At 43.3% G+C, this 21,931-nt stretch overlaps 1 protein-coding gene across 3 annotated transcripts in view; it reads left to right on the forward strand.

Moving 5' to 3' along the window:
• Window positions 1–20,472, forward strand: part of LOC133349543 (von Willebrand factor A domain-containing protein 7-like) — a 30,234-nt gene extending 9,762 nt beyond the window's left edge. The window contains exons 7-19 of one of the 3 annotated variants that reach the window (XM_061563096.1): window positions 914–1,123; window positions 1,257–1,395; window positions 2,042–2,199; window positions 2,786–3,043; window positions 3,640–3,858; window positions 5,711–5,877; window positions 8,179–8,293; window positions 9,858–10,059; window positions 12,452–12,542; window positions 12,840–13,048; window positions 14,365–15,049; window positions 18,063–18,077; window positions 19,888–20,472. In XM_061563096.1, the coding sequence (XP_061419080.1) occupies window positions 914–1,123; window positions 1,257–1,395; window positions 2,042–2,199; window positions 2,786–3,043; window positions 3,640–3,858; window positions 5,711–5,877; window positions 8,179–8,293; window positions 9,858–10,059; window positions 12,452–12,542; window positions 12,840–13,048; window positions 14,365–15,049; window positions 18,063–18,077; window positions 19,888–19,986 (2,567 nt within the window). In that variant the 3' untranslated portion in view covers window positions 19,987–20,472. Of the gene's footprint in view, window positions 1–913; window positions 1,124–1,256; window positions 1,396–2,041; window positions 2,200–2,785; window positions 3,044–3,639; window positions 3,859–5,710; window positions 5,878–8,178; window positions 8,294–9,857; window positions 10,060–12,451; window positions 12,798–12,839; window positions 13,049–14,364; window positions 15,050–18,062; window positions 18,804–19,887 lie in introns of those variants that run through there. The other 2 variants (XM_061563093.1, XM_061563097.1) reach the window with 2 other exon arrangements.
• Window positions 20,473–21,931: the final 1,459 nt, after the last annotated feature.

Raw genomic sequence — 21,931 nt, forward strand, 5'->3', positions numbered from 1 at the left:
AATTACCTAATTGGGATTATGAATCAAAATCGCCCCCTCACTGTGACAAATTGGCAGGACCCTCCTGAAAAAGTCTTGAGGATTGGTGAAGCTTTCCTGGGTAAACAACCAAAATAATGAATAATAATAATGATAACTATAAATCTGTTAAATGTTTATCATTACTGATATAAAGACACATGTCATTTAACTTAGGCCTAAACGTGGAGAAAGACACATCTAGAAAGACAACTGTACTTATTTATATATTTGCTCTGTTTTAGGGAGGACAATTCCTATGATAAACCATTGTAGGTGGACATTGGCATATTGTGTGTGTGTCTTGTTTGTTACTGTGATAACCATGGAATACTGTTCCCACACTGTTCCAATGTTCACACTCTTGCTTTCTCTGACACATGTGTATCTATATAAATGACAGGGGCGAAGCTGCACTTTCCCATTGTGGTGAGGGATCGCAAAGTCTAAGGTCACTCAGTCCTTTGCAGGATGGTTATGTTCCTCTTTGAGCCGTTCTGCTTATCGCACGACACGCACACTTACATGGACACATGCATTAGAACATGTCAGACCTATCCTGGGCTGTTATGTGGACTGCTTCTAGAGGCAGGGTTTGTGCTGTGACATCAGAATCTTCTCGACCTGTCCAAAATTAAAATTCAGTGATGATTGTAGAGAGGACTTGCACTCCGCTCATTCCAGAGGGTGGAATATCCAATCAGCTCATGAACGTTGAACATTAACCAGGGCAGCAAGCTTCCTTCCTCATAACTTTCCACCAGCATTCTGATCGCGACATGCATTACTCAACTGAAATGCATCGTTCCCATTCATATAAGTTATATTATTGGTCATATTGAATGCAATGTTCTTGACTATGAAAAACCTGTTTTGTCTCGTGTGATCGATGCAGATTGGGGCATTCTGTCAACCTTGGGTTTTGAGAAATTCAAGGAAGTCTTTAATCTTCCAGGATACTCGCTTGCCTTCGTCCTTGATGTCACAGGAAGCATGGAAGAGGACATTGAAAATGTCCATAAACAAATGGAAATAATAGCTGACTCCTTACAAAACAGCCCTGATGCCCCAGAATCATACATCCTCGTGCCTTTTGGTGATCCAGGTACATGAGTAAAGATTCACAAGTTCCCTCTGACAGCACACTATCCACCTATTGGGTAGAGGAGTGACACTGCTTCAGAAAAACGGTATTTATGATTGTTTTACCTGTGCATTCTGTGCTCTTTTCCATGTAGATGTTGGGCCAGTTTATAAATTGGAAAGCATGCAAGACATTATGCAAGAAGTGCAGAACCTTAAAATTGGCGGTGGAGGAGACTGCCCTGAGATGGCCCTGAGTGGTATAATGAGAGCACTGGAATTTTGTTCTCCACGGTAAAGTTCTTAATTGATAACCACAAATGACGTTAAAGAGTTACAGTCATCAACCGTTCAGAATTGCGACACTAGCTTTGCTTGTCAGAACATTACCACAGATTACAACAGTGCAACAATACGAGTTGCATTACATATTAAGCTCTGACTCAAAACACCTAATTGATAAAATATATTACTTGCAATGTTATTTCCAAGAAAATGATCCAGTGGCATAGCTGTTGAGTGTGCAGGCGGAGCCACTGCACTGGGGGGTCCTGGGGGACAATGCGCTGGCTACCAAAAGTGGGGGGAAATTGACACAGTGTGCCCTGCATTTCATTCGTTGCACCACGGTCCACGCCAGCGACGCTGCACCACTATACGGTCAATGCTGACGGATCATTCTTAAGTTGCCGAACTGTATAGTAAACATACCAGCTCACCAACCGGTGTCCATTTTTACACGCACACCTCTGATGAGCACGGTTGGCTACATACAATGCAAAAAAATTTCAACGTACATACACAAACCATGACGCAATAATAAAATAAGATCTGTACCTATTGTTACGTTAATTTGATTAATATTTACGTGTGGGTGTCAATTTACACTAATTGTCAATGTGTTGATTATTAGCAGCGCGAATATTGGTTCTACCCACAGCTCACGACTGTATCTGATCACGGATGCGGGGGCAAAAGATGAAAGCGAAAGGGATAAGGTGGAGGATGAGATTGCTAAAAAGGAAGCCAAGGTGAACATCATCAACACTGGGGAATACTGTGAAGATGATGACCGCAGAAAACGAAGCCTCCGTCAAAGTACAGTTGTGCAGTGCGTGCATCCGCATACAATCTCACGTGACTTTCTTAATTTCCTTTATGCGTTCACTTATTTGTTCTTTTTCAACCACTCCCATGAACTTCAATCATTTAGCTTCACTCATTGATTCCTCCACCCATATTGAGGACTGGGTCTACCAAACGTTCAACCACCACAATGTGAAGAATTCACTACCATTGTGCCTCTTTCCCAACCTCTCTCAACCTTGCTAAATTCAAGCAACGTATTAAACTCTTTCCAACTTTGATGGTGCTGTTTGTTGCTGACTGCTTGAGAAGTTAGGCCTTTGGGCCTGCCCTCAGTAACTCTGTTAAATATATATATTAAATATGTTAGTTGACTTTTAAATTACTCTTCAGCTTTCATTTTATTACACGTGCATATGAAGCGTTAACTAAAATAAATAGTTTTTTTTTGTTCGTTACTTTACGTGAATTTACCGAAAGAACCAAGAATATAAAAATAGATAGTGTTGCATGCACGCACAGGTTTTTTGGTTCACACATCCAACCACTTCCACTTACGCTCTGACATGTCCCCGCACATCAATCAATTTCTATGCAGAGCGCTCCGCCACGAAGAACGTGTTTGAGATCCTTGCGGAATTCTCTGGCGGCTCGTACATACTCACCACCAAGGAGAAGCTCCCCGGCGTGCTGGGCAGCGTGATGCTGGACCTGAACGCGGCGCCCGTCACGCTACTGCGCGTCTCCTCCGCTCCGCCCGGGGATGTGCGTTTCTCCGTGGAGCCCACACTCGCCGAGTTCGCCATTTCAGTTCGTGCCCCGGTGGACTTCGACGTGGAGCTCTACCGGCCCTCCGGTGACCCTGCCTCTCATTGCCAACCCTCCATTTCCCTTCGCCAACATTTCCCTTTGTGTCACTGTTGAGGTGTGCCCTGACCGAGAGATGTTGCATCGCTCCTACAATTACAGATCAGTGCGTAACTTAGTGTTCGGTTTCTTTTTAAAGCATTTAATCTCTGCTTTGACACTTGTGGTTCCACCTCCTGTTAGTGCACTCGCATAGGCAGTTAAATAAGTCCGTGCAATTTTTTTCTCATAACTTGATAAGAGCATTGTTTTTTTTTAAACAGCTCTCACGTCAATGTTCCAATATATAAAATTATTACATTATTATTTGCACCATTCGGCAAATAATGATGTTACTTGAATGGTGACACTGTATTGGGAGTGGTGCACAAATAAAATAAAAACGCCACACATTAACAACTTTGGGGTCATGTTTGGCTCTTCTTCACAGCACCTGAAGAAGGGCCATTGCCCGAAACATTAGTCTACTCTAATTATTAATCACCAGAGTGGTTTTGGAAGTTTTTTAACCTCCTGTTGGATAACTTGTGTTTGCTCACTCAGTAATGTATTTATTTGCTCCGCACTGCCCCGTATACTGCCTAGGTGAGCGTGACGAAAGTGTCGAGCTGCTGGTGGACACGGAGAGTTTCCGCGTGCTGTGCGTAGCCACCCCGCAGTCCGGGGAGTGGCGCGCGCGCATCTTGGGCCCTGCAGCGCCGTACCGAGTTGAGGTGACGGGGAAGAGCATGTTCGACTTCTCCTACGACATCCTGCAGCAGAAGAACGGATACATGTTGCCTGTTGAGGGGCAGCTCGTCACTGGTACAATCGCGGTTCTCTTCTTCATCATCACCCGCGCCACATCGCGTTGTCAAGGTTACATTACGTTTTGTCAATCAAAGTAAGTACTCTTTGAATAAGTTCTCTACTTTAAAATGCAGTTTTAAAAGCTAACAAGGTATATACAGTGAGGGAAAAAAGTATTTGATCCCCTGCTGATTTTGTACGTTTGCCCACTGACAAAGAAATGATCAGTCTATAATTTTAATGGTAGGTTTATTTGAACAGCGAGGGACAGAATAACAACAACAAAATCCAGAAAAACGCATGTAAAATTTTTATAAATTGATTTGAATTTTAATGAGGGAAATAAGTATTTGACCCCGTCTCAATCAGAAAGATTTCTGGCTCCCATGTGTCTTTTATACAGGTAACAAGCTGAGATTAAGAGCACACTCTTAAAAGGAGTGTTCCTAATATCAGCTTGTTACCTGTATAAAAGACACCTGTTCACAGAAGAAATCAATCAATCAGATTCCAAACTCTCCACCATGGCCAAGACCAAAGAGCTCTCCAAGGATGTCAGGGACAAGATTGTAGAGCTACACAAGGCTGGAATGGGCTACAAGACCATCGCCAAGCAGCTTGGTGAGAAGGTGACAATAGTTGGTGCGATTATTCGCAAATGGAAGAAACACAAAAGAACTGTCAATATCCCTCGGCCTGGGGCTCCATGCAAGATCTCACCTCGTGGAGTTGCAATGATCATGAGAACGGTGAGGAATCAGCCCAAAACTACACATGAGGATCTTGTCAATGATCTCAAGGCAGCTGAGACCATAGTCACCAAGAAAACAGTTGGTAACACACTACACCGTGAAGGACTGAAATCCTGCAGCGCCCGCAAGGTCCCCCTGCTCACAAAAGCACATATACATGCCCGTTTGAAGTTTGCCAATGAACATCTGAATGATTCAGAGGACAACTGGGTGAAAGTGTTGTGGTCAGATGAGACCAAAATGGAGCTCTTTGGCATCAACTCAACTCGCCCTGTTTGGAGGAGGAGGAGAAGGAATGCTGCCTATGACCCCAAGAACACCATCCCCACCGTCAAACATGGAGGTGGAAACATTGTGCTTTGGCGGTGTTTTTCTGCTAAGGGGACATGACAACTTCACCGCATCAAAGGGACGATGGACAGGGCCAAGTACCGTCAAATCTTGGATGATAATCTCCTTCCCTCAGCCAGGGCATTGAAAATGGGTCGTGGATGGGTATTCCAGCATGACAATGACCCAAAACACACGGCCAAGGCAACAAAGGAATGGCTCAAGAAGAAGCACATTAAGGTCCTGGAGTGGCCTAACCAGTCTCTAGACCTTAATCCCATAGAAAATCTGTGGAGGGAGATGAAGGTTCGAGTTGCCAAACGTCAGCCTCGAAACCTTAATGACTTGGAGAAGATCTGCAAAGAGGAGTGGGACAAAATCCCTCCTGAGATGTGTGCAAACCTGGTGGCCAACTACAAGAAACGTCTGACCTCTATGATTGCCAACAAGGGTTTTTTCCACTAAGTACTAAGTCATGTTTTGCAGAGGGGTCAAATTCTTATTTCCCTCATTAAAATGCTAATCAATTTATAACATTTTTGACATGCGTTTTTCTGGATTTTGTTGTTGTTTCTGGATTTTGTTGTTGTCTCTCACTGTTCAAATAAACCTACCATTAAAATTATAGACTGATCATTTCTTTGTCAGTGGGCAAACGTACAAAATCAGCAGGGGATCAAATACTTTTTTCCCTCACTGTATATTGTGTGTGTACATAATGATGCGTGCGTTTGTGTATTTGTGCATTTTCCTTTTGCATGTCAATGCTGTATCGGCGTGTGCAGGTGTGTCATACCTGCTCTGGGTTAAGCCTCTGGGTCTCGAAGCCGGCTACAGGATGACAAATGTGCAGATGCAAAACGCAGACGGTGTGACCATCGTAGAGCTTCAGGCCCAAGACGAGGAGTCAAGTGGCGAATTTGGCGTTCCCCTCAACTTCAGTGACCCCACTGTAAGAGGCGCGAGGGGAAGATACAAATGTTTCCAATGTTGAGCGTACAGATCAAAGACCAGGTTTGTTTTGTAGTCCCATGCTTCGGGTTATCAAGGTCCCTACTGTTGCTATGTTTCATCCTGGTGAGGTGTGGCTCAGAGCTCTGGGCTCCTCCTGGGTGGTGTTTGTGCAGGAGCTCCCATCCATCACTGCTGGGTCTGGGCCATCAATGGTGTTGGTCCATTGCAGACCCTGAGCATAAATTATTATTGGGGCTGCCCAATGTATTAAAATCCGAATGCAATGACAGAAGAGATATAGACGAGGGATAGAGATATAGTGAGATTAGAGAAATGTAGACTCAAATATAGATGTTCTGAGATGAAAAAGGAGTGATGCTAGTCTGGACGACCGAGGAGGAAACCTCGGCTGTCAGATGCTACTTTTGATATCCTCGGGCAAAATGCTGGTAACCGAACATGGCAGAATGTCGAAGGTTGAAAGTTTTATTTTTTGCCAAAGCTAGGAATGATTACGAAATATTCATTTGTCTATCGCTGACGAAGCTGAAGAGGGATAACAACACAACAACAACCCCCACACCTCCTTTGCCAGTACCGAAATATGAGAATAGGGTTTCCCCTTTGTTCTGGCAACAAAAGTGGTGTTAGGATGTTAAAACACCAAACTGAAACCTTTTACAAGGATTCATGTTTGCATTAACCACAATAATTGTGGTCAGAATGCAAACAAAAAACATACTCTAATAATATATGCATTGTCTTTGAAACTGATTGGTCCACACCAGACAGCTTTTTTGGATACTCGTCTCAATTGGTGTTAGACCAGAGGACGCCAAAAGGCGTACAGCTCAGTTTCAAGGACAATGCATATATTATCAGTGTTTTTTGTTTTCATTTTGACCACAAGTATCGTGGTTAATGCAGACATGTTTCAGTTTTGTTGCCAGAAAAAAGGGGAAAACCCTATTCTTATATTTTGGTACTGGCAAAGGAGGTCCCATGATGTAGATGCTCACCCCGAGCTTTCATAACTCTGATAGTGCATTGTCTTTCAGCTTTACGCCTTTTGGTATCCTCTGGTCTAACACCGTTTGAGACGAGGCTCAAAAGAAAGTTGTCTCTGGTGTGGACCAATCAGTTTCCAGCACAATGCATATATTATCAGTGTTTTTTGTTTGCATTCTGACCACAAGTATTGTGGTTAATGCAGACATGATTCCTTGTAGAAAAGGTTTCAGTTTTGTTGCCAGAAAAAAGGGGAAAACCTATTCTCATAATGTGTGTCTAGTATTGCATATATTTGTTTGTTGGCTTATACCGGTTTTTACTCCATTAATCCTTCTAGAAACGATTTAGAGAAAATGCGTGTTGTGCACACTTCAGACTATATTTACACATCATAAATGTTTGTTGTGCGATACTGTATTGGCAGAGGTACACAGCCAAAGCGCCAATAACAGAAACTCCACACATTTGTCAATAACGCTGCCCTAGAAGGAAAATAATATGGAAATAAGTGACGTTTTGAACACAGAAAGGATAAGATAATAGGTTTTTCCCCTTTTTTCTGGCAACAAAACAGGTGTTAAGATCTCGCCACCATGGCGCCCCCCTTGGTGCTGACCTCCCATGAAGTGATGATTCTCATTTTATTGACCACGATGGCTGCTGGGTATTGATTGGAGAATATACACAGGTTAGAGACATCGTTGAAACCGTTAAAGAAAGCAAGTGGGGCTTGGGTAGGACGTGTCGCGGTTTGCTGGGCCGATGGGCGATGGTCAAGAATGGTGACAGTGTGGGAGCAAGAGGACGTCCACCAGGGAAATGGAACGTTGAAATCAATAACAAAGTTTTTTTTGGGTTGGATCGTATAAATATAAAAGTGTCGTTAAACGTGCCACCGCCTGACATAGCCAATTAGTGAGGTTTGTCACGTAAACAAAACATGCCAATTAGTTACTACTTAAGCACACTGGTGTGTTGGAGAGTAAACCCACAACATGTACAATTCGAGTACGACATTTCACTGGTGATTACAACAACCAGCTTCATCAGGCGATAGTCATAATTGTTGAGACGTCTTCCTGTTTCAGTCCTAAATAGAGGCAGTGTTAGTTCATTATTATTACATCGCAGGATCGTGATAGATGGCAGCAGCCTGGGGAGTCCTTCATCCAACAGTAGGTTGATCATGGCAGGTGATCATGATCGTGCAATCGAGTGTAACTCTTCCATGGGTCTACCCGTGTACTCTAGGCAGTAACCGCCGTTCCGTTGTGTTTCTGTCCCCCAGCCGTTCATGGTGGCAGTGTGTGGCCTATCGCCTGGAAACGTCACATTCTGCCGGCTGCAAACAAAGCTGAAACGCATCGAGAGCTTTGAGCTCATCCTCGACAACCCGGGCGACGGTGAGATTCACTAGAACCACAGCAAACGAACCCTCGCACCTTCCCATGACGTTGTGTCTGCACACGCATACACATCTGCGTCGTGTACACCGGCAGGATTTACCTTTGGTGTATGCGATGCAAAGGCAATGTCATGTGTTTGTATATGTATTATGAAAATACAAAGTTACATGATTTTTCCCTACAAACACGACAGGCATAGAGAGTGTGGGCGTATGGCAAGAGTAAATTAGGAAATACACATGCAGCACTGTTTTAGTAATGCTTTTACTTCGTAATAAATAGAACAGTTAATGATTTACACAAATAATCATTGATGTGTAGATTCTGAGGGAAATAGACCAAAAAAACACAACATTTTTAAAACATTGAAAAATGAAAGAAAAAAATCCGCTTACGTACATTTCCATTTTTTCCATTAACGTGGTTTAAAACGAATTCAGAGCTGGAAAGTCTTTTTGAAGGAAGACCTGGCTCAAAACAAGGAGAAACGTAACCGTTGTAAATTATAGTAAATGCAGATAAGTACAACACGTATGCAAGTATTGAGAGCTAACAAAAACAATGCCAACAACAAATATGTAACATAAACTAAGTACAGCAAACACAAAGTATTCATAATATAGTTTTTTTGGTTAGATTGTGTAAATATCAATGTGTTGTTAAACCCGCCACCACCCGACACAGCCAACTCCTGCATTTATATGTTGTCCACATAGACTGGCTCGAGAAGATTCTTGAAAATTGAGTTGGTCAGCATCTTTTTCCAAGTGGAATACAAAACAAATAACAGGGGCATTGTTTTAAACCCAGTGTTTTAATAAGGGGGAGAATGAGATTTTTTTGGATTAGTTTTACAATGTAAAAGTTCAGCCCTGCAATTTCTTTATCACACCGCAGCTGGTGTAAGGGGCTCCGCAGGATGGAGCTCTAGAGAGCCCCGCTAGAAGGTATTTAGCCTACTCTTCCATGCTGGTCAGACATGTTAGAAGTGCCCACACTATACCCCATAACACGCGAACTGTCGATCGACGAACTGGTGTCGCCATTTACACTGTTGCGTGGGCAGAGGTGGGGAGGAGGTGATGATTTAAGAACTTGCCCATTGTTTATACTTCTGCACCAGGAGATGGAATCGAACCCGCGACTTTTTGATTTGGATATTCAGTGCGCTGACCACGACACCATGGGCAGCATTAGAGTATAAATGGTGGAATTAATTATAAGGAAACGGTGCTGCACTGCTGTGTATGCCTGTGTGTCGAGGTTAGCGCACTGCTACAAACCCAGCGACCAAACTTTGATTCCCACTCATGACCACTAATATCGGGAAATATTTAAACCAGCCCCGTGCCTTCCCTAGGTCTAAGCAACCTTAAATGAGTACCCAGTGTGGTATGTACAGATTAGCACTGGGGAGACAAAGGTGGCTGGGAACAGTGTGAGCCACCCACCCCATCTCATGTGCCGTGTCATTCCTTCATCGGTGCTACTCACGAACAGAACTTGAGCCAACAGTCTGTTAAAGGCTCCACGAGGGATATTTGTCTTTTGTGTTTCGCAGTGATGATTTTGCCGGGCAATACCTCCCCACTCCTCGTGGTGCTGAAGAACAACGGTGCAGCTGCCACCTTCTTGGTGTCGGCAAGCGACGACCAGGGATGGCTTCAGACGCTGCGCCCGATCGTGGTGAAGCTGGAGCCTGGCAAAAATCAGACCATAGCACTGAATGTCTCAGTGCCTGCTGATGCCAGATTCCTTGCCAGGTAAAGGATGCGAAATTGTGTAGCGGTTCTTCGGCATTGCAGTAATGGAGGCTGCAGCATCACACAATTCAGGAATATAATCTTAACGAGAAAGCTTGGGTGAGAGGTGGCTGAGTGGTTCAAATGGTTAATGTCCAGGGTCAAAGTACAGTGAGTCGGCACCATTGAGTTATTGGGTTCAAAGTGCCAGTTCTCAAATTAATTGAGTTCATAGTCTCAAGCCAAAAAGTAATGAAAGGACAAACAGCCACCATATTGTACTTGGTTTTTATTTGCTTAATTTGAAGATGAACATAATTGGTTCGCCAGATGACGGACACTGCAAGTCAATCAGAATAAAATATCTTATAAGAGGACAAGCTGAGCTCGTAGTACATGCAATGTGGTTGATCACATGACATGCTTGCAGGTCATGATGGGATTTGTGCCTTCCTGGAGGAAAACGAGCACAGTTCCCAGAATGTTGCCTGAAAATCAAAACATGTGAAGTTGAACTTTGATATCGTTAGCGAATCACGTCATCAGCTGAGTTGCTCATAGATTTTAGCCACGAGTCAAGTTGAAGACATGCTGCTCGTTTATTACAAGTAAAATTGCATCTGTATCTTTTAGATAAATGTGCAATTGGCATAATGCTATACTTGCTTAAATGGAAAATAGTATCGTGTGGATCATTTAAATTAAGGCAAGTATGCCCCTCTTTCACTGGCATATTCGAGCCATGCTAGCCCGGGGCTGTCGCGGTCAGTGTGGTTTTTCACTGGGCTATTTGCCGTGTCAGAACTGAACCGTGATCCGCTGGCCTCACAAGGTATCTGAATCTGGCGCTGGCCGGGGGTGGGATTGAATACATTTGATTATGTTGGTGTAACTACACCTGAACGCGTGATACTAACGTCACACCTTCAATGCAAGTGACGTCGGCAGAACGGCTCGGCTTTTGCAGTGGAAATAAACATGCTGGCTCCTTCTAAGCCATACCAGGTTGGTCTGGCACAGCCCTAGGGCTGGACAGCAAAAAATGAGGCAGTGAATAATTGTTTGCATGTCCATATCTATCATGTACTATGGTCAAAGAAGAGCCCTTCCATGGCTGGTCCATTTACAATTCTACCTGGCACTGATACACAGCGAAGCTGACCAAGCCCACATATGGTTTAAAAACAATTTTTTACTGCTGCTCAACGAATTTGCTGCTGCACGACTACCTGCGGAAGGCTATTATAATTATTTAGGCGGAATGATGCTTCATCCACATTTTGCTATTCGTTAACCGTCCTTTTCACCACTTGCGCAGTTCCCAGAATGTTGCCTGAAAATCAAAACATGTGAAGTTGAACTTCATGTCGTTAGCGAATCACATCATCAGCTGAATTGCTCAGATTTTAGCCACGAGTTAAGTTGAAGACTCATTGCAAAATTTGAAATCTTCTGAATATATTTCATGCTTTTCATAACCCAATTTCCCAGTTATTCCCACTTTCCTGATTGAGCCATTCAAGGTAATGACCCCAAACTTAACATTCTTGATGTGAAAATTGTGTTTATATAAAGGGGTGAGGTGAGGAAGTCTTCCTTCCATTGCTACTGAATCGTGTCTATGGAAAGTAAAGCCCGTATTAAACATAGGAAGCCATTCTGCCTGTCCATGATAGCGCGGAGTGGAGATGTGCTGTTTTCTCTATCACACGGCGAGTATATATAGTTAAGTATCTTGTTAATAGCTTGGTACACTGTAAATAGTTTAGTGCACTGTATATAGTTTCGTACACTCTTTAGTTTAGTACACTGTATATGGTTTAGTACACTGTATATGGTTTAGTACACTGTATATGGTTTAGTACACTGTATATAGTTTAGTGCACTGTGTATAGTTTTGTACACGTTATCGGCGAAATTGCTAGTAGATTTGAGTGAATAGCCAAGTTTATGTTTCATTACAACGGTCACCTGCCACGTCATCCACATTGATATTGTTTTGGAAGAGTGACTGCCCCAGTATGTCCAGCTACACTTATGCCTCTGGGTCACCATTGCTTCGAGGTTTTTCTCATTTATAAACCAAACCTGCAGGGTTTCCATGAACCAACCACATAAAATGTATGGATTATAAATACTGGCTTTATACACACACGATTCTCGGTGTGAACGAGAATCGTGTGTGTGTATGAAGTTCAGATAATCGTCACTGGTTTTGAACTTGGGTCGCCGAGTTCATAACGGAGTGTGCTAACCACTGCACCATTACCCCCCCACATTAACCCACACGTGCTCTGACCTGCAAGTGTGCCCCCGTTTACTGACGATTGGACGAGTTCCGGTCGAATGTGAAACGCACAGCGAGAAGCTCTAGAAAGTGAGCTGTCAGTTGACTCCGCCTGTGTCTTTGCAGCACGGTGTACGTGACGGCCATCAGCAAGTCAGGAGGGGGCTCTTCCACTACGCTTGCCTTCTCTGTCGCTGTCATCGTCAAGGAAAAAACCGTCAGTTCCCTCCACATTTGTCAGTCTGCATTCATCTTTGCAATATGTTGATAGATAGGCACAATAACGATGCAACGTGTAGATACGTGATTGATATTGGAGTGTGTTCGCAGGAGGATTTTAGAAACTTAGCGATTAGTTCAACTTCCGTGCAAGTCCACCGTACCGAATCATTACACTGCGGAAGAATCCCTTTACATGAACTCTGGGATTTGTGCGACGACGTGCGGATTCCTGGTGTATTGCTTTGCGGGCGTGCATCTCTACACATGGTGACGTGTGCGTGTGACTGTGCAGACTCCAGACACGGTGTCACCCACCCTTTGGAAACTGGGCGTTGAAAGCCAGTGCACGACCCTCGGCAGTTGCGAGCAACACACGTGGCAGCTGCAACTGGGAGTGAACGACGACCGACCGGGCACATTCAACATAACAGTGGAGCGGGGAGATCCCCTGAGCCAGCTCACAACGAGCCAGCAGGGGGACATGCTGCTCGTTTATTACAAGTAAAATGTGCTTATGTATCTTTTAGATAAATATGCAATTGGCATAATGCTATACTTGCTTAAATTGGAAATAGTATCGTGTGGATCTTTTAAATGAAGGCAAGTATGCCCCTCTTTCACTGGCATATTCGAACCATGCTAGCCTGGGGCTGTCACGGTTCCGTGCAAGTCCACCGTGCCGAATCAAAGATGAATGCAGATTGACAGCGTGGTTTTTCACTGGGCTATTTGCCGTGTCAGAACCGAACCGTGATCCGCTGGCCTCACAAGGTATCTGAATCTCGCGCTGGCCGGGGGTGAGATTGAATAAATTTGATTATGTTGGTGTAACTACACCTGAAGGCGTGATGCTTACGTCACACCTTCAATGCATGTGACGTCGGAAGAACGGCTCGGCTTTTGCAATGCTGGCTCCTTCTAAGCCATACCAGATTGGTCTGGCACAGCCCTAGGGCAGACTAGCTGGACAGCAAAAAAAGAGGCAGTGGATAATTGTTTGCATGTCCATATCTATCATGTCCTATGGTCAAAGAAGTGCCCTTCCATGGCTGGTCCATTTAAAATTCTACCTGGCACAGATACACAGTGAAGCTGACCAAGCCCACATATGGTTTACATTTTATTTTCTCCTGACCGTTCAGTTAGACCGGCGATCCATTGCATGCTGCTCAACAAATTTGCTGCTGCACGACTATCTTATCTGCGGAAGTCTATTATAATTATTTAGGCGGAATGATGCTTCTTCCACATTTTTCTATTCGTGAACCGTCCTTTTTCACTTGTGCACTTATATTCATTCATTCGCCAGTCTGCATAGTGGATTGGTTTCAATTAGGCATGGGCTCGGGCCTGACGCAAAGCAAGGTCACATGTGCAAAGAGTTTCCATGGCGACCCATTCCTCACTCTTCATGTTATATTCCGACACCCTTGTTCCACAAAAAACACACGGTGGTGGAATATCTGCCATTATAAGGGGTTCTGCTGCAACGGATCAACTCTCTTCCAACAATGGCAAAATGCATTGCAGACAAAGAGATACAAAAGTAAAGCATGAAGAGAATCAGACAAAAACAGAGAAATATAAATACATGGATAGGGACACAGAATGAGACAGGGCGTAAATGGACAGAGAAAGAGACAGACAGAGACAGACCGAGCAAGTTTTGGGGACCCATAAAGTAGTGGGAGCCCTGTGCAACTTGTCCTAGTTGCACATTGCTAGAGGATACTGGCTACAGTACAGTGCGTGCTGCTGTGACAGCGTGCGAGTAAAGAGTGCATATACTCGTGTGTCTTTGTGTGTGTTGTGTGCAGATCTTCGTGCTGCACACCTTGGCTGACGTTGGCTGTGAAAGACGCAGCAGGAAATGTGGCGAGGTTCACAGACAACCTCTCACTATCAGTTCCAGAGCCAACCTCTGCTGCAGCCTCTACAATTCAGCCTCATCCTTCAACCCAACCTCATCCTACAAACCAGCCTCATCCTACTACCCAGCCACATCCTACAACCCAGCTTCATCCTACTACCCAGCCACATTCGACAACCCAGCTTCATTCGACAACCCGGCCACATTCTACAACTCGGCCTCATCCTACAACTCAACCTCATCCTACAACCCAGTCACATCCTACAACTCAGCCTCATCCTTCAACCCAGCCTCATCCTACAACCCAGCCTCATCCTACAACCCAACCTCATCCTACAACCCGGTCATATCCTACAACCCAGCCTCATCCTACAACCTGGCCACAACCTCCAACCCAGCCTCATTCTAAAGCTCTGCCTTATCCTACAACCCAGCCTCATCCTACAACCTGGCCACAACCTCCAACCCAGCCTCATCCTACAACTCAGCCTCATCCTACAACTTGGCTACATCCTAAAGCTCTGCCTCATCCTAAAGCTCTGCCTCATCCTACAACCCAGCTACATCTTACAACCCGGGCACATTCTACAACCCAGTTGTATCATCCTCATATAATCCCCACTGAATTAACAGTAAGTGAGCCCCCACACATTGTGATTATATCAAATCCACACATTGCTGTTCATCGTCTTTACGTGTTTAAGAATTTCTAATAATTTTCCTCTTTAATCCAATTTTTGGAAAGGAAAAAAAAATGCTGATGCCTGTATGAGGCAAATTGCTACAGCAGCGTATTTCAACTACCAAATGAATGTGTTATCCCCTCATTGATTTATCCGGATACTGAACATGCACCACTCTGCCCACTCACCAGGCAATCAACACTCGATGCCACTCAACAGAAACACAATTCGTACTCACCAGCCATTGTCACCATTGTCACCAGACCCTCATCCGCCAGAAACTTACCACTAACCTTAAATCACTCAAATGATACCTATCACATTGACATTTACCACACACCCACCACCACTCACCAGACATTCACTATTCACCGTAACCCAAAGAGTGATGATGGACTGACACCGGGAAGTATTTTGGTAAATAATGATGATTTCTACAGATGCACGATCACTGTCCACTGTTTGTTTAAATTATTTATTATTTACAGTAAATGCCATATTGCAGGCACAATTCTCAAATGTATCTCGCCAAAATGTAACTGTAAAAGCACGTCACCAAAATTAAATAAAAGCATCCAATGGCTTATTTAGGTTCAGCAACTAGAGCCACCGGTATAGCTTTGGGCCACAAAACATTCAGGAAATATTACGTGGCAGGGATCACTGGCATTCATCACAGACAATCGTTACCACACCATCTTCCAATCGTTGCTCCTCAAGTGTCATGGCAACTAGGATAGTGACTTCCAATCAAATCAGTGTGGTCACATGATTACCCGAGGTTTTGTGCTCTGAACACCAATGAATGTTCATAAATACACATTAGCACCTCCGATTACTAGGGTTGGCTATGTGCGGTGCGAAAGAAGTTCAAATACACAAATAACTTTGTAACATTTTACCAAAAGACTCGCCACCATACTACTGACTTACCAACAGTTAAACCTTTGCACCCTTAACTGATTTTTCCAAACTAAACATATAGAACATATAGCTTCATTAAAACATTTTTGTTATAATTTCCTTTTATATGTTAGCGGAAAGATTTATATATATATGTGTTACAATGCGGCCCATCTTCGCATTGTCAAGCAATATTTTCTTGTTCTTCATATATTGTTTACAAGGTACTTTGCAGTTAGAGTGCAGTTTTTAGGCTTGGGCTGGAATGCAGGCTATTCGCTTCACCTTAGGTTTGGTATTCCTATGAGTTTAGTTTCAGTTAATTTGTATTCGATGTTTTACACATTCAATTACAATTTTCATATATCTGTATATACATTTAGCTTAGAAAATATTCCAGAAGAGCACTCTGTTTAATTATTTTCCTGTGCATGTGCCAACCTAGCTCCTTTAATATCCCGACGGTTGACGCATTTGTGCCATGGCAATTATCAAGTAGCCATGGCTGCTTAGACTAAATGTCAATTTCGAGCAAATAATTGCCATAAAATGCCTTCGTCTATCGTGGCCTCCAGCACTCAACAGCGTTCCTGCCCGGCTGATTAGGAGGCAGAGCTAGCAACGTCATGACATCACAGCCACATTATGACATCACAGGCACACTGGCTGACCACGGTCACTGTCAGCTGAGCATTCAGCCTTGAGGGCCACGTTCCCACGACTCTGCTCCATGACGCTGCCTACTGGGACACCACTGTCTTTGCAATGAGGCTGCATCCTCAGCCGTAGGTGATTCGTACTGCATCACCTTGAGGGGGAGAGGAGAGCGTGAATAGTGAGCCCAGGGGCCCTGTGAACGGGAGCTGGCTGACTTGGAATGTCTGAATCTGCAAGGCGCACAAGAAGTGTTCTTATAATTTTAAGTATTATAATTGAGTAAATTTAGTATTCGTGTCATTATTATAGTGCGTGGCTTTCACAGAGGCGTTACGTTTCAGAGATGGATATAGTCCGCCAGTAGGGAGTGATCTTGCTATGTGTGTTATTTTTGGGTCATTTTTCAAATTTTGAAAATTGGACCGAGACGCAAGCACACAATGACGGACTCTTTTTGAATGCGCTAACCACTCGGCTACTGCTGGCCCATGTCATTGCCCTAGTTCTGATGTTGTTGGCATAGACTGTGCCCAGCCAAAGCCCACCAGTGTTACCTCCTACCAGTTCACAGCTACAGTAAGGGCCATTTTACATTCCCTCTAAAGCAATGGTTCTTCACCTTTACTGCAGCCTTGCACCCCTTTAGTTCTCAATCGTAAACGTTTTTTTATAATGTTAAGAAATACATAGGTTTGATGAAATAAAGTAGTTGTACTTATCTGTCCGAACTTAATTTGGTTTTCGGTGATTTACTTTTAAAAAATATGTCCATGTCTCGCACCCCCAGAAAGAGCATCTCGTACCTCCAAGGGGGTGCGTGTACCCAAGGTTAAGAACCACTGCTCTAAAGGGTTCCCTACAGGAAGTTGTCATTTGTATTTTGACGAGATAGGAATTCAAATTGAATTTAAAAAATGTATTCCCAAATTATCCTGTGCATGAAAATAGTTACGTTATATGTTCTCGGGTCGTACCACAAGTTGTTTGGCATGATGTCTGATGTTTTGCTCCTTGAGCTGGTGGCTTCTTTAGGAACTGGAGCCAAAACCTGCTCGCAGTCATTCCTCAATATCTTCCATTGTTGACAAAACATTGACTGCACCTTGCAATATTTTTTAAAGTGCATTTTGCATCAATGAGTGCCTCGAGAAAACCTGGAAGATAACCTTACTCTTCATATATTTTCACTGAATACAATACATAAATGAATTCATCTTAAATTGAGTCCATGTAACGCTCCTTTGAATGCATTATCTATTTGTTTTACCCATATACCGTGGCGGCATTATACATCTCACTCTTACAATGTCTATGTGTATCTGTTAATCCATATGTATGTCCATGGTGTGACTGTGATATATGATAAGAAATGTGTTTTTCTCTTGTTGGTGTGTGCGCGCAGAGTAACAAAAGCTTGGTAATTTTCCTGTCCCTGCTGGCTGCAGTACTCCTCATCATCGCACTCATTTGGAGTGTCAAGTTTGCCTCCAATTACTTCCCCAAGCGAGGGAGCTACACTCTCGCATTCCAATATCCTGAAGATCCCTCAAATGATGACTTGTAGAATAAAAAACTGGAGTGGACTATCAACAGCAAATATCAGTTGACCCAGTCAAAATGAAAGCTAATCTGTGGCTGTTCCAAATTCCAAGGTCTGTTTTACAGTTTATGTCACGAAAGATAAGCAGAGGAACATCGAAAGGTCTACACAGGGCATACAAAGATCCCCCCTATTGGGCCAAGCGCTATTAGCGAGCACATATGGAGGCCAGAATTGCATCCAATGTACACATGCCCTAAGGTGGAACACAGATAAACGTGTGTCACACCAGTATTTAATGCTGCTAATTTAAAAAATGCTGTCTGACTGTAGTGTACTACATTATAACTATAGTACACTAGTAGAGTAGTGACTACTGCAGTGGCGTGATGCAGTGTAGACTTGTGGTGCAAGTAAAACATTTGGAATTTAAACCTACATTTGCTGAGAGCAGCATGCATACTGCAAATCGTATCATGTAATGTTCGGAAAAGCCAAGCATCAATGAGTAATGGCAATGTGATTATTAAGCCTGATGAAATACAATATTTGTATTCGTAATTTTATACGGTAAAGTTGATTAAATGTGAAAGTGGCATTTGACATTGCTTTGTTGCATTGTTAAAGTTGGACATTATTTGGTGTTTATATTATTTATTGTTCATAAAATGTAATGACGTTGTTTTGCGCTCTTTATTTATTATTAATCTAGCTTTACTACCCGGCTTCGCCCGAGACTTGGATTCTTGTCTTGGATTAATACACGACCTACGCGGAGGGTTGGGGGGGTGCGTGACGTCAGCAGGCACACTACGTAATGTTTCCGCATGCGGGTGACATCACAGATGTGACGTCACAGATGTCACAGATGTGACGTCACTGCTCACTTTCCGTGCAAAATATATACATTATTGCGCCCCCCACCAAAATACAAATGTCTATTTTTATACTTTTTGCTTGTGTACAGTCTGGAAGCTACCCACATGCCAAATTTCAAGTTTGTTGCATGTTGGGAAGAATGCTAAACATTTCGAACAGACACACATATTCACAAATGTCTCTTTTATATATATAGATAGAATAGGTTTTACCCCTTCTGGCAATAAAACAGGCGTTAAGATGTTTAAACATCACAAGGCATCAAGTCTGCTTGGCCGCCTTTGTCTCCCGTTTGGCGATATTTACATGTTGCACCAGGTACACATTTATGTCTGAGTCGATCTAGGGGAGACCCAGGACTGGTTCAAATAATCGTTACCAACACGACCGCCTTTGTCTCTCTTTTGACAATGTTTTACATATCGCACAAGGTATGACACTCATTTGAGGGTGAGTCAACCTACGGGTGACCCAGGACTGGCTCAGATAATATAATCGTTACTGGTGTTGATGGCTGTGAGCCTGTCTTTGATTAAACCCGCACACACACACAACTCGTGGCTTTCACCACTGATAAAAACTAAAAAGGTACATAAAGAGACGAGTGGGATGATGAATGAATGCTGGGAAGCAAGACGTGATCACAAGAGTCATATGTTTAGTTTAATATAAATAGATCCATAAGCTTACATATATCCTTAGGATTAGATAGAGATACATAAGCTTTCGCACCGTATAATCAGAGATCAATAGGCTTACGTAGAAATGAATAGGTTGACATAGACACTATTTCGTGTTTACATTGCAGGCTCCAACGACGCCTAATGGTTCCGAAGCTGGAGATCGTGGAAATGGAATCGAAGCCTCATGCGAAAAAGTAGCAAGAAAAGGCCAGAGCCAAAACTGAGCCTTTGGGTACAGTGGGCATACAAAAACGTGGTCCAACGTAAGAGTATAAGTGTTATGATGTTCAAACACCAAATACACACGTATTGCAACATAATAATGTATGCATTATCTTTGTAACTGATTGGTGACACCAGAAACCTTTATGGCTGTGTCTCACCAATGATAGGCCAGAGAACGCCAAAAGCCGACCATTACAAAGGGAATGCAAATTTCAAAGCATTCAGTGCTTAGGTTGAACAGATATATCTTTGGGATGAAAATATAGGCTTTACCGGCAATAATACAGGTGTTCATCATGATTCATGGGCTGATAGCCAGTAGGTCTCCACTGCACCTTTCGTCATTTATTTTCATTTTCCTTTAGCTTGTGCCAATATGCTCAAGAAGTGTACATTTTTCTGGAATCAATATCATATATCATCAAGCCATTCTTTTTTAGGTCTTCTTTTGCCGGCTACTTCCATTTTTCCCGAATAACACACTTTTAATGTCTCTGTTGTTGTCCATCCTACATGTGTACAAATAGTGTCAGTTTCCTTCTCATCACTGCTTTCATCAGGTCTTCTTCTATGTGCAACCTTTATCTGACTTTCAACTTTGGTCACTCTTTGGATCTAGTTTAGATGCAGGATCCTTATATAATAATACATTTTGAATGCTAATATTTCTGTCAGTCTTTTTCAATGTAAAAGTCCTGCAGCCATACAACGTTGTACTGAACACACATGTTCTTACGATGTTCAGTTTGGTCTTGTAGCTGATTTGCTTGCTTCTCTACATGTTATTGAATTCTGTCATTAGTACGTTGCCTTTGCGATCCTTGCTCTTATGTCTTTCGTGCAGTCACTGGCCCATGTCAGTCGACTTCCCAAATTCCTTTACATTCACACTCTTTCTGCTTTCTAGTATTACTTATTTCCAAATATCTGCCCTTCCGAACACCATCGTCTTTGTCTTTTCCATGTTCATCCTCAATTCTGCATCTTTTCCTCACTTATTCAGCATATGAAAACGTTCCTGCAGTATTCTTAGGTTTTTCGGTAAAGTCACGTAGGTAAAAAATTAAAATTAATAAAGTAAAATAAAAAATAAAATAAAAAATCACGACGTTTCGGAGGAAGATTGCTAATACAGCAATCGTGCTGTGACGGTTCCACCTGAAGACGGAAGCTTGTGTTGCCTCCGAAACGTCGTGATTTTAATTTTATTTTTTATTTTACTTTTATTAATTTAAATTTTTACCTACGTGACTTTACCGAGAAACCTAAGAATATGAATCCTTGAAGTCACGAAAGCTTCAAATCCAGAATGTCCTGCAGTACTTGTGTATTGTGTCATTGTGTTGCAGCTTGATGTCATCGGATTGCATGATGTCATTGTCTCTGAACATGGCTGATCTCAGACACGAGTCTGCTGTCATTATTCTTTGAATCCAGAACATGTTGTCACAAGTATATAAACCCAAAATGATGCTACTTTGAGCCGAGGACTCCGTCTCCATCGTCTCTTGGCCCTCTAGGGTCCGGAGCTGCAGGACCCTGCTGAGATGGGGGTGACCGGCGCTGTGGACCGGATCACGTCCCGAGATGGGGAGACTTTCCCTTGCACTAAGAGGGGATCTGAGGGTGAGGGGGTGTTGGGGCTAAGGGCCTGGGTTAAAGGGAAATTGAGTTGTGTCAGTTGTGGGGGGTGCTGCGTTGTGTGTGGGTGTCACCTATTCGCGGATGGGGGGCCTGTGGGAGAGTTGCCGATTCGCGGTGGGGGTGCCGTGCAGCAGAGTTTGTCGATTCGAGAGATCGGGAACGTTGCATTGGGGTGAGTGTTGGTTTGTTATCGGGGGGGGGGGGGCACCAGAAAGTCGTGAGATGTGCTGTTGATTGTGGGGGACGCCGCGGTTGTAATGGGATTTTGGGGAAGTATTTTCTTTATTTTTTCGTTGATGT

Source organism: Lethenteron reissneri, chromosome 30, assembly GCF_015708825.2.
Source record: "Lethenteron reissneri isolate LAM-NWPU_2019-01 chromosome 30, ASM1570882v1, whole genome shotgun sequence".
Taxonomy (NCBI): Eukaryota; Metazoa; Chordata; class Hyperoartia; order Petromyzontiformes; family Petromyzontidae; genus Lethenteron; species Lethenteron reissneri.